Below are 13,566 nucleotides of genomic sequence, written 5' to 3'. Positions count from 1 at the left end.
TCGGTCTCTTGTCTCATCAATCACCGAATTGAAGTCTCCGCCCCAAATGATCAAGCAATCAGCATTCTGGTGATATATGTCAGCGATTTCATAAAATACCTTGGTGCTTACAGTATTCAGACGATATACATATACACTGATGCCAGGTTGATCCATCAGCGTCCCCAACTAAAATGTTCCTGCCCTCTGGGTTGCTATACTCACATTTGCATTTCTAATCTATATTTTATATATCAGAATTGCGACCCACATGACTAGGAACTGTAAAATGCAATAGAGCAGTATCCTCATTTCCCTCTGAATCTTCTAGGATTATTAGCGCGCATGAGTATCTATTGTAACAGAGCTACAGGCACCTTGTGTCTGTCCAAGAATGCATGGCTCAGCCTGTGTTTCTGGGGATTATTCAGGCCTCGGATATTCCAGGACATTAAAGTTACAGAGGATGTTATGTGCTAGTCAAACGGACTAGTAAACAGAGGTAATGGCACAACCCAGACATACAAATCTAGGTGTGTCTGAGCTTAATGAGGTCTGCAATAACCGTATGATGATGTGTCCTATTAGAGTGATGAGTTGTATAGCTAAAGCTAAATTAAAACATCACAAAACTATACCGCCCCAGCTTCCTCTACCTGCACTCAGCGAACAAGCAGCCAATGCCCCACCCACACTGAACACCCAATTTGCCCATGAGACAGCCCTCTTTAAGAAAACCATAACACTGGTCTACTGTAAGTGTTGCACAAGTGGGAGGCGCAACCTGCCAAACCTCTTGGGGATGGAGGGATATATTGCTATACATAGTTTAGGTTTGGCAGTTCGGGCTGGACTGTTTCCATAAGGAACAGGGTCAAGACTGATTTTCATATGGCTGGGTCCAAACTGGTGTGGCATGGTGAGCAAAAGAATGATGGATTAAACCCAGATCCTTGTGACTGGGGGCAAATGTTTGCATTGTTCATTATTCCATCAATCAACTGTTTCTTTTTCATTTGTCGCCCTAAGTGGGAAGGGTATGCCCAGACGTGGGTCCCGTGCTCACTGCGCCATTGGATTCAATCTAGTCTGGCCCGGGTGATGCCCCGAAAATGGTCCCAGGATGATTGTTTCTGGTCCAGGGAGGACCTGACTTGGCAGTTCGGGCTAGACTGTTCCCATAAGGAACAGGGTCAAGACTGATTTGCATATGGCTGGGTCCAAACTGGGGTGGCGTGGCGAGCAAAAGAATGATGGAGTAAGCCCAGATCCTTGTGACTGGGGGTGAATGTTTACATTGCATCCATGAATTGTTTCTTTTGCAAACATAGTTTAATGGCATCCACCCCAAAAACAATCAACATGCCAACGGGACAAAAATACATTTAAGGATATCTACTTCACAGCATCTGGGTCTTATCCAGGTGGTCTAAAACCATCAGGTGAGTGAAGACTATTCAATGTCACTAAGAGCACCCTAATCATGACCAGAAACAATGGATCGAGACTCAGAATCCCGTTGGGATGTTGCAGCCTCTGATACACACTGCGTCTCAAATATCAGGGACACTTTGGAATCTGTCAAATGTTTCACTTTATCCTCAAGTTCAACTGGAAGTTTTACTCCATAACTTCTTTATTGTGCAGCACCTTTTTTGAACCTGTGAACTTCTTCATGGCTCCTTACACTGCAGTTGCCAAGTCGAAGAATGCTGCAGTGGACCATGTCCCTTGGTAAACCTCAATATTGCGTCTTTGTTGCTGTAGTTAAATAGAAGAGCGACTACCAATTGCGGAGGTGCACCATGAATGAGTCTCGGAGCCAAAGATTGATGAGCACGGTCAACAATAAACATATCAGGGAAATTATCTTCGCTAAAGTTCCCCAATCAGGATAGCTTCCACACAAAGCTCTGCTTCAGTCAAGTGCGTGGATTTGGCAAGGCATAGGATTCGAACATTATTGTGGTGGGAGTGCACTTCCAAATCTTTATTCTTGGCTACAATTGCTGTCAGTTTCTTTTCCATCACCAGCATCCTGGCCACCTGTCCCGCACCACCTTCCTGCAGGGATGTGGAATTCCTATAGCCCGACGCCCAGGACATATTGTGTGGGGTTAAGGGCAACAAGTTTTCATGTGTATTTTGTCCTTGGGACAAGTAGCCCCAACCCCCTGCAGCACAAACCTTTTGGCTGCCAGTTTGCAGTACCACATTCTTGATCAGGAAAGGTCACTGTTTGCAATTAAGGTAATATGTTTGTCCATATGTTAGTACTGTTCAAACTTGTATTTATGGTTCATTAATTGAAAGCCTTTATTATTAGGGAGAGCGCGCCAAGTAAATGTTGTAAGCTCTGACTGCACTACTGACAGTGGTTCCAGTATAAAAATGTGTACACACATTTTCAATGTTTAGCAATGTGTGGCTATGTATAATGCTCCCAGAATGCTCCGGTTCAATGCAAATATTTACAGAAGCTTGAAAGCAAGATTGATGATTCCTTGCTTTTAAAATAAAATGTTCATTAAAAAAATGAAATCAGGGGAAAAAAAATAAAAAATAGTAATAAAATCGCTACAATACTGTCAAATTTCAGGTACCATTTCTTTGCAGCATCATTTAGTAACATGTGTTGATGCATGCTAGTATTTCCCCATAATAATCATAATGGAAAAATCGGTAAAACCAGTTTCAATAAGATTATGGGAAACAAAAATAAACAAGCATTGGCAAAGCCAGTAGGTGTGAAATTTGTGGTCAGCTTTTTAATTTTGTCAACGTGTGAATTGTTTTGGAATGGTTTTTGTAAAACCTCATTGGTGTGGGAGCTGCCGGGCCCTCATCATTATAACAAACATTGGCAAAACCAACAAAAAATATTGGGTCTCAAAAAGCACACACTGCCACAGTAGTTACTGGCACTGAACAAAACTACTTTGTGTGCAGATATGCTCCTTGTGAAAGACTGGACTGCTGTCACTCACAGTGAAGCCAGCCGATACAGAGAGAGAGAGAGAGAGAGACAGAATTATAATAAACGCAAAAGGTCATGGTCCATGCCAGATCAAATATGGGGCCCAATTATTAAAGAAAGTCTCAAAAGTGCACAAATGGTATATGTCCTTGCATTAAGTGCAGCTATACGGCTTTCATGAATTCCCAAGAATTTACCTTAGGTAGGACAAGAAATAGTACTCCTAGAAAATATTTCTGAACTGCATTTTAGCATGAGCAAATATGCATGTGTAGATTTGCTCAGGTGAAAACCACTTTTTCCCCAACTCTGAAAGAAGGTTTACGTCTGCCATTGTCCGGAGTAAATTTCCACGATTTCTCAGTATGGGAAAAGATTAGAGAGGAGTTGCTGAAAACCTTTAAAACATACAAATTAGTAGGTTTGCACAGACGCAAAAGGGTATTCTAACCCTGGAACTATCGCTTACCACTACCTTCAGCCCCTGTATGTAGATCTGCGGAAATGTGGCATAAGGGGATTGCAAGTATTCAAACACTACTATGGTATGAGCCCTGGCATAATCAGAGAGGCTATATCAGAGCTCTTATATAATGAGAATGCTGCCATAATTTGTCAACACACCAAAGGGACAAGTGGATTTTGTTACAGGACAAGTAGATTTATGAAGCAACCTGCCCGATGGACAAATAGATATTTTATTAAATTCCCCACCCCCGATTCCTCCAAGCTACTTGTGCCATCCAGCCAGTAGGTGTACTTCATATGGACTACAAAAGAAATGTATTAGTCCAAAAAGGACCTATTTCTGTCCCACTCAACCCCCAAAGGCCTTGGAAAGGTCCTGCTGCTGGGTTCAGACCCTTCACCTTCATACGCTACACTGCCCCGGTTTAAAAAGAGGAGCAGTCCATTTACTGGAAGACAAGCAGCGAGGCCCACCTAGGTGAAGAATACATCAAGATCGGCTTGAGGGATTAAAACCATCATGGTCTCATAAGGACCTTGCAGCCTAGTTAGTCAGAAAATATTCAAGCGCATCTGTGCGACCAGATGTTTCAGGACATGCAAACAGCATCCAACTAATAGAAGGGCAGTAAGCCTGCATCATTCCAGACCGATTCAGTACAATCCCTGACTTTATGAGATCATTTATCAGATCCCTTCCAGACCTCTAGGGTCAAGAAGTTTTTTCTTGTCAGTTCATGCCATAGGTTAGTATCTCATGGGCTTTTTTAGCCACCGGCCAAGCAAGGATGAGGTAAATTTCTTGACTGTGTAAGGCGAGTCTTTGGATAGAGACTGTCAATAATCTAGTACTCTCAGTGCTACCAAAACTCCACCACAAATAGTCTCCTTGTGCTGAACTCTGACAAAAACAATTTGGACTGCTATTCGTATCTGCCTGAGAAGTGTGACTTTTCTGAATACAGTCTATCAGATCTACATAACCTGCACACATGAACTATGTGAACTAGGCCACAAGTCGGATTTTGGAGCATTAACTTTTTTTTTTTTTTTTTACTTTTTACTGAAAATTCAGAAACATGCTGACAGACCATGTAAGTGCCCCACATTACAGTTGTCGAGAAACTAGAACAGAAGGGAAACAGATACAATTTGCTATATTGTGGCCTTCCCTCTGGTATCTCTGCTTCCTTGACTGCCTTTAGTAAATGTACACAATAATAGTAAATGAAGAGTTCATGAAGACTGCTGAGGACAACTCAACGTGTCTCTGTAGATTAACGTTGGTCATACACCTCAAGCAATTGTAAAAGACACCCTAGGCATACAGCGAATCAGCTTACTGTTAAACCTGGCAGTATTAGGGTAGTCTTCCCCCAAACTTTTCTTGCTTTCACCCTCCTCGTTTTCTGAATTCGTTTTTTCTGGTCTTTTGTCTTTGTGGACTTTAACACTGCTAAAAAGTGCTCAAGTGCTTGTGCTCATTGCCTAAACTATTCAAAATTGGCTTACACCCGATTGGCATATTTTAATTTACTCATAAGCCCCTATTAATGTGGGCAACCATATACCCAGGACCAGTAAATTAAATGCTACTAGTGAATCTGCCACAGAAAATAAAACACAGGAGATACACATTAACTACCCAGGTCTCAACTGGGTTTATGGGTTAACAATCAATAACGTCTCAAAAGGTAATATTTCTAGGCAAGTATTTAAACTGTAAAACATCAATTACACCTGAAAGATAAACAGGGAGATATCAATGGTTTGTATAAGTTGTATAGCGAGATCTATATTGAAAGAATATTGCATACAATTAATATATCAGCACGATTTACATTGTATGTGCGTGTAACACAAACATTGATGTGCAAATCAGTGCTCATGCAAAAAGTGAACGGCGCAAGTGGCAAGTCAAAAAAGTGTACAATGCAGCGAAGACATTGCGAGAATTATAATTTGGAAATTGGTTACAAAACAAAGTATTGAGAGAACATAAAATAATCAACAAATTAAAGGAACCAATAAACATCCAAGAATGCACTGAGTGGTCGACGGCGTTCCAACCCATATGTAATTCAGGTCATCATCAGGACCGGGTTACAGAAAATTCAGTTGGTGCTGAGGTGGAGAGAAATGGTCCACGAGATAGGTAACTTCAATTAATGCACCCAAGAATCGGTATGCACAATTTCCAAAAAGAACGGTATCTTAGGGGAACACTCCCGATCTGGAGTGCACACGGAGAATCGTGTTACAACCAGGCGAAGCCAGAGTCGTGTGAAGAGCGTAGGGGTCACTGTAACTAGATTGCTTGGAAGGAGGTATGACATGTTTAAGGCATTGCGAATGGGTCGTCGGTAAGGAAGGTGTACGGATCGAGGAATCTCAGTTGTTCAAGGAAGATGACTACGGTGAATCCAGCACGAGTCTGGAATCTGCAGGGTCCTGTCAAGAAAGCGAGCACACCAGGTGGACAATTGAGATTCCACGATCCGGATGCCTTCCTTTCCAGCAGGACACCCCAACGACAACACCTCCTCCTCCTTGGACCGTGCCTGCAGCCTTGTCCTACTAAACTTTACCTTCTCAGACATTTTTCTACTAAATTTCTTCTAAATCCGAATGCAAGCAAAGATCGGGCTCAATCCACCCTTTGTATCCGACCCACGCTCTATTGCAGTCGGCCATATTTTTCTACTTTGACCAGGTCTCAAAGGAATAGCGGTTTGTGTTTTACACTTTCATCTTTTAGGCACTAGTTTTTACCTTAAACTTTAAAAATTCATAACTCCAGTTCTACTGATTGACTTATTGCTGGTTTTGGTGACAAATAATTTATTAAAATGTACTCTAGTTTTCTAAATTGATCATGGGATTTTTTTTGCGTCTTCACTTTATTACAGTTTGTGTGCAGCATAAATACTTTACACATTGCCTTTAAATTAAGCCTGACTGGTTTTGTGCCAAACTACCAGGGGATTAAGCACAGGTTAATGTAGGGACCTTAGTCGTTCACCATGATATGGAAAGTGGTGATTGCTTGAGCAGAGCTCACACCCCCCTCAACTAACAACCCAATATCTCACAAATACCAATTAGATCATTCATCAATGTCTCATGGCTTGGTAAATGATCATCAATTTATTGTGTAAACTGAAAATAGTATTATTTTAGCACCCAGCCTATGAATATTTCGAAAAGGCTTAAGCACTAAACTACAGCAAGGAAAATAATTGAAGACATTCACTGCATATTTGAGAAGAGAGATACCTGAATACTCGTCCGCGAGCTATCAATTGCCTCTACACAATTGACATTACACCTTTGGGGTGAGGATGATGGCGATGTTGAGTTCGGATGTCAGCCCAGACACGTCTCAAAGTTCAGGTGGGGTGCGGTTTGAGACTTATTTTAAAAAAAAGGATATAAATAGGAGCACAAGCGAGTCAACATTCGACTGAATATCGATGACAGAAAGACAGACACAGGGGACAGACTGATCGACGTTGGAAAACATAGACGAGCTGAAGGCTGGCAGAACCCATAACTTATAACTTAAGGTTCCGAGATGTCATCATCAGGTCAAATGTGTTTTGAATTTCCACTGTCGTAGTTGAACTAAAAGTAAAGGTAAATTCCGATTGTCATACCTGAAAATTTCCCACCACTGTTAATCAAGGTATACTGTCTCGTATATCACTCTATAGCACCCCACTCTTCTCCCGTTCCCTTTTAAATGATATTTTGATTGTCCCTGCCCTCAGAGCCCGGGTACCTGGGTGCCATCGGAGAGCCAGGCGGCGGTAAGCCTTCTTAAGGTCATCATCTGTGGCGTCCCTGCGCACACCCAAAGCTTCGTAGTGACACTTCATGCTGACAGCAGCCCACAGCCCGCCGCCACGCTGAGACAGGGACCGGCAGAAACAGCATAGCAGGAGGTGGAGACAAGAACGGACATGACGTAGCCGGTACCTACAAACGCGTGAACGCTAGTCACACTAGCATTGATCACAACGAGAGAAAGGCACACTTAGGGTAGTTAAGGGTACTCAAACCATAGCAACTCGGGAATCTCGGCAATCTTAGACTCACATTGGTTCACCTCTCTGGTACGAATTAAGAACATTCCCACCTCTTTTGCTATGCCCCATTACTTTTTATGCTGCAGTGTTATACGCTGATTTTTGTTTTTGTTGTCATTTCAAAAATATTAATTCTGTCAAAAAGAGAAAAAAGACACATTACATATTGAAGAACGTCCTATTGATTCAAGAAAATCAAAGTGACGCTAACACATGCCTCTGATTCACGTCTAAAGTATCGATGATGCATAAACAAGTACCCTCTAAGATGGCCGCCAAATTCACTGCTGTTTGAGACACATGTCACGTGCGAGGTCCGGCTCTTTGTGAGTGGCGCGTTCCGGGTAACACGTGAGCCACTATCTTGCCCTTGTTTTGAAGGGACGCGAATCCAGTGACACTATGCGTATTTCTGTGATTATCCGTAACGAGTATGCTCTGCAGAGCGCAATAAAACCTTAATCTGGTAAGTGCCTTACGTTTGTGTTGTTGTAGTGTGAAGGCAGACATCTAGGGTATGAGCACACATTAAAGGAAAATAAAAAAGCACGAAAATAAAAGATCACGACTCCTTCCTCAGCCAAGGCTTTAAAACACGCAAGCTGCTACATGAAATGTGTTATCTATCGCATGTGCATGCATGCCAACATTTTGAAACAGGAAAGATGGAGGTAGTGAAAACAAAAATCGGGGGGGGGGGGGGATTTAGTTTCCCCATTGACTAGACGGAGGACAGACTCTGCTAGTGCACTGCAAAGCACCTTCCGTAACCGCCACCAGCGATTGACCCACAGATCAGTTCAGTTGTTCTTTGGCTCACCGAGTTTATGTTGGCAAATGTTAGAATTGAAAGCAACAGTTTCCCTGGGCTTGTCCTCAGGCACACTCTCTGTTGGGGCAGACAAAGTACTCTGTTACCTGCTTAATGCTTACATGATAACAGATAGTATTCAGGCGGGAGACTCACAATTTGTAAAGACAAAACTGCTTTATTTGAGCTATCTCATGCCTCGCGTTGTCTCTGTTTCAATGTTAGTGGGGAAAATAAATTCCCCCGATTTTTTTTTTCCTCAAGCTCCCTCTTTTCATGTTGATACGTACGTTTGCGACACTGGAGCTGTGTAATCGGCGTATGTACACTTTTGAGCTTTGATGCTGGGGTGGGATAATTTCAGGATCAAGGGTGCTGAGGACCATGCTTGCTGGGCTTGTCGGTGATCACAGCCTTCGAGCGAACACAGGCTGTGGTGTTCACTATTGGCAATTGCAACTCTATGGCAAATGCTCATCTTTGGCAGTTACAAACTCGAATCAGGGGTGTAACACAGGACCCCGCATCTCCCCGTGGTGTGGGGGGGGGGGCAACCTCCAGGGGGGGGGGGCCCTCAGCACCGCACTTCGGTTGAGAGCTCCAGATTAAGTTCGGAGGGGGCTCCTCCGCGTACCCTGCAAGGGGGCCCCATCAAGTTTTGTTACGCAACTGCTTCGAATCTGATGCAGGTGGACCCTCCTGCAGTTACAGCCCTTTAGGCCAATGCAGATGTACATTCTTCTTTGACAGTTGCGGCACGGGAGGCCTGTGCAGGCGGTGCTCGTGTTTGGAAGTTGCAGCTCTGGACGCCGATTTAGGATGCTTATGCTCCGCAGTTTTTGCAGTCTTCCGTCCCTGGAGGCCAGTGCAGCCGCCCTTCTCGGGTGGACACTTAAAGTGCCAGTGGCAGTATAGGCCCGCATGCTTAATTGAAAGAACGCCAGGACACATGAGGACAACTTAGTGAATACCTCTTTACAGAGCCTACCGTGGGAGCCCTAGAACGGGAGTGTCCTTGCAGACTTTGGGTCAGGAATGGCTTTGCTCTCTCTCAGCAGTCAGTTACCTCTTGGTGCCCTACACCCGAGGAACACAATGGGTTTCTCCTTAACATTCAGTCCTCCTGCAGGGCCAGCCACTTTCCCTTTCTGAGCAGGAAGGCTTCTAGCCCCTTGGGCAGACCACAGGTTCTCTGGTAGGTTCCAGACTTCAGGTGATGTCTTCATAGAGCATAGAGTACTGTGGCTTGAATGGTACTTGTTTTTCTTATTTTCTGGACAAGTGTCGTGACGCAATAGGACACACCTGGACCCTGTACTCCCAAGAGGAGGAAAATGCACTACTGCACCTTTAAACAACACACGTTTAATAGCACTCCTAAAAGACGAGGCGATAAAACAAAACCCAGCACTCTCTTAAGGCAAGGCAAGAAGACAAATTCAGGTGCATTTAAAGTGACACACACATATTTATTAATTATTTTTTAGAAAGGAAGGCACAATATATCAGTTAATGCAGACTCCCAGATATCAAATGACTCAAGTGCAAAACCAGAATGAAATGCAGCATATATACATGTAGCAAAGAGCAAGGAAACTTAGAAATGATGTACATAAAGTAAGGAACACCTCAACGATCGATCATGCAACATCCTTGCCAACTCAAGCTGGAGAAGCCCTTCGACAGCCCAGGAAGGAATTTGATCGGGACCCAAGTTCCGTCCCTTTTACAGCAGTATGTCTACTCTGTGATGAGTTGATACCTGCCCCCGAAGGTCTCCAGCTTTAATACCTTTACTCAACGTGAGGCGAAGATTCTAGAAACCCCGCCCCCTTCTTTTGGAAAAAAACGAGCTGGCTGTAATGGTTTGTGTCAAGGTCAAGACGGAGGCTGGCCAGGCTCCCGTATTTTGACTCCGAGACAAAGCTGTACATTCCGCACATTCCCTGAAAGGTACCAAGCACGCATCCCACACAAAATGTTCCAGTTCACTCTGATCGGTGAGGAGCGAAAAACAAGTGTAGAGCAAAAAATGCCCTCCCCACTTTGCAGCTACGTGCGAGTACAGAAAATTGAGTCAATTATGCCAAATGGAGCCAATGGTCAATATATCACTTAATATCAGTACATTCCACCCTTTGACCATTGGCTTTCATAACATATATGTCTAAGATCAACTGCTTTAGGTTGAAGCATAGATAAGAGATTAGGCACACACTGGATACAACAACATAATGATATCAAGATACATATTGCTAATGCTATCCCACCTAGAACAGAGCGAAGTTTACCAAAATCCGGCAGCCACCCAAACAACCAATCCCACCACCCTTTTTCTACATCCTGCTTGACATCTTTAGCTAACTTATGTAAAGCGTCAATGTGGGATTGAATTGACTAAGAATGATCTGAAAGATTAAAGCAACACATTCTTCAAAGTCTGAACATCCATGATCATGTTTTAAGAGTAAATAATCGATTGCGGCTCTGTTCTGTAATACAGCTTTTCTTGCCCCTGGCACATCTAATAATAATTCTGCTAAAGCAACTGATGTATGCTTAATATTTTTCTCCATCAAACATGATAATTCACTAACAGCCCTAGAATTGTAAATGGTTAGGCCTGGAATTACTACTATTGAAGCAGCTAAACTAATGTATTCAGACTTAGATAATAAATTAATTTCAGAATCACAATGTTCACTGAGTTGAACAGCTTCTCTGGTATTCCGAACATGTGATGATGGATCTAATGGGAACATCATGAGGCCTAATCTAGTAAAGGCACACGGTCCACCTGTGATATTTTCTGGAATATACGTATATGTAACATTACCAAATGAGAATAACCACCCTATTTTAAAGTGTGTATTGTAATTTAAAGTACTGCATTTTAAAGTGTCCCAGCACTATCCCCCGCATACTCGCACTTAAATTGAGTTGCTCACCTGCCGTTTGAGCGGGGCTTCTCCTTCCTCGCCCTCATTGAGCGCCATCTTGGGGGTAGTAGAGACACACTTTGAGCGCTATATTGGTGAGCACACTAGTGCTCAGGAATACGACGGACGCCTATTTTAGTCGGGGAAATGCAAGCGCGCCGGTACTAACTGGTATAACGCACTAGCTGCCGAGTTGAGAGGACACGGGAGGGCTTTACAGGCAATCAGTGGGAAATTGTTGCTGCTATTTACAGACCAAGGTCTTTTATCGTTTGAGTGTGCTATATTTTAAAGTGTGTATTGTATTTTAAAGTACTGCATTTTAAAGTGTCCCAGCACTATCCTCCACATACCCGCACTTATATTGAGTTGCTCACCTGCCGTTTGAGCGGGGCTTCTCCTTCCTCGCCCTCATTGAGCGCCATCTTGGGGGTAGTAGAGACACACTTTGGGCGTCATATTGGTGAGCACACTAGTGCTCAGGAATACGACGGACGCCTATTTTAGTCGGGGAAATTCAAGCGCGCAGCACGCGCGCGCAGCGGGCATGCCGATGGCGCGCCAGAGGCAAGCCCGTCTGCCCCCGGACGTGCTCGGCGCGGTACACGCCGCCCGTTTAGCCAGCGAGGCACGCCACATTTTTACTAGCGAACAGCTCTTGGATATAGGTAATAGTATAGACACTACTGTCGATCTTGAGGTTGTACACATCGGTCCCACTGCGGGAAAAAGAGGTACTATATCACCCAGTAGCTTAATTTGCGGGCTGATTAACAGCAGGTCGTTAGTAAAACACCACATGGAAATTGCTCTGCTGATTGACAATATGAAGCTCGACGCCCTGTTTCTCACGGAAACCTGGATCAGAGCAGAGTCTATTGTAGAGATAGGCCTCGCCTGCGCTGAAGGTTTCAAAATTTTACATAACCCAAGGAAAGGAGGCAAAGGGGGAGGGGTGGGAGTAACCCAAGGAAAGGAGGCAAAGGGGGAGGGGTGGGAGTGATATTTAGGGAAGAATTTAAATTCACTCTCCTACAGGTGGATGAGGTAGACGGGATTGAACTGATGGGATTCTCGCTGCAGGAAGCCAAGGGCAATCTCTTTTCAGGTTTGATCTGTTACCGTCCTCCAGGGAATACCACTATGTATCAGTCCTTCCTGGATACCATCGCCAACCTATCCCTAACACACTCTAATCTAATTATTCTGGGCGATTTTAACTTGTGGGAGAATGCAAATATGGGTAACTATTTGAGAGATTTGAAATGCACCTGTACTAACTTTAATCTCCAACAATTAGTTACTTCCCCGACCCATCAGGGAGGGCACATTCTCGACCTCTTGTTTGCAAATGAGTTGTAAGTTGAGATATTAAACATTGTACCTCAAAATTGGACAGATCACTATCTAATTCATTTTAAAATGATGCTAGCTGGCTGACGGGACCAAGTTAAGACTCCTGCGACTTCCCGGAGGGGTAGAAATTGGGCTAAATTGGCCAGGACCGGTGCCCTCCTGATACCACCTACAGGGAACCCCTTCCATGCATCTAGCACAGTGGAGGAAAATTACACTACCCATCAGTAGTTCATTACGGATGCCCTGGACCAATTAATCCCACTGAGGAAAATAAAAAACAGAAATAAAATCTCTGCGCCCTGGTACAATGATGAACTGAAACAGTTACGCCTCTTGTGCAAGAAGGCTGAAAGGAAATGGAGGAAGGGGACTTGGAGGAGGATAAGTTAGTGCTAAAGACGGCACAGACCAAGTATAAGATGCTCATCCTAGAAAGTAAAGCCAACTTCTACGCCAAAACTATTGTACAAGCAACAAATGGAACCAGAGAACTCTTTAAGATTGTCAGAGACCTCTCGGCTCCAACCTGCTTGGAAAACAAAGTGGAGGCTTCACAGAAGTTATGTGATGAGATCGCTACCCACTTTGAGGAAAAAGTGGCAAAGATCGTTGGTTCCTTTAAGGATAACGAAACTGCCACTCAGGCCCATGGGTTAGAGGTAACTGAAGGTGTCCCGGGTCAGCAATGCACCTTGGATAGGTTTCCTACCCTTTCAGACCTTATCTTTAATTCTACGGTGCAAAGCTTATTTTCGGGTTCACCACTCGACCCCCTGCCCCAGAAGATGTGGAGATCATATGGCTGCCTGACCTTTCCTTGGCTACGGCAGATATGTAACCACTCTCTGGAAGAAGGTATAGTCCCAAAGGGCTGGAAGCAGGCGGTGGTGTCACCTTTGATTAAGAAACCCTCTTTGGACCCGACCAACCCGGCCAACTTTCGGC

The 13,566-nt window shown here is 43.9% G+C and overlaps 2 protein-coding genes across 2 annotated transcripts in view; one reads left to right on the top strand and one right to left on the bottom strand.

Annotated features, from left to right (window-relative positions):
- Positions 1-7,440, bottom strand: part of DNAJC21 (DnaJ heat shock protein family (Hsp40) member C21) — a 132,979-nt gene extending 125,539 nt beyond the window's left edge. The window contains exon 1 of the mRNA XM_085630972.1: positions 7,206-7,440. Coding sequence (XP_085487098.1) covers positions 7,206-7,302 — 97 coding nt within the window. The 5' untranslated portion in view covers positions 7,303-7,440. The remainder of the gene's footprint in view (positions 1-7,205) is intronic.
- Positions 7,441-7,828: 388 nt separating this feature from the next.
- The window catches only part of RAD1 (RAD1 checkpoint DNA exonuclease), a 58,605-nt gene continuing 52,867 nt past the window's right edge, over positions 7,829-13,566 (top strand). Inside the window, exon 1 of the mRNA XM_085630971.1 lies at positions 7,829-7,978. The gene's annotated coding sequence lies outside the window, so the exon portion shown is untranslated. The remainder of the gene's footprint in view (positions 7,979-13,566) is intronic.

This window comes from Triturus cristatus, chromosome 2_1, assembly GCF_964204655.1.
Source record: "Triturus cristatus chromosome 2_1, aTriCri1.1, whole genome shotgun sequence".
NCBI classification, from domain to species: Eukaryota; Metazoa; Chordata; class Amphibia; order Caudata; family Salamandridae; genus Triturus; species Triturus cristatus.
The sequence above is the reverse complement of the archived record's forward strand: the minus strand, read 5'-3'. Positions and strand labels throughout refer to the sequence as shown.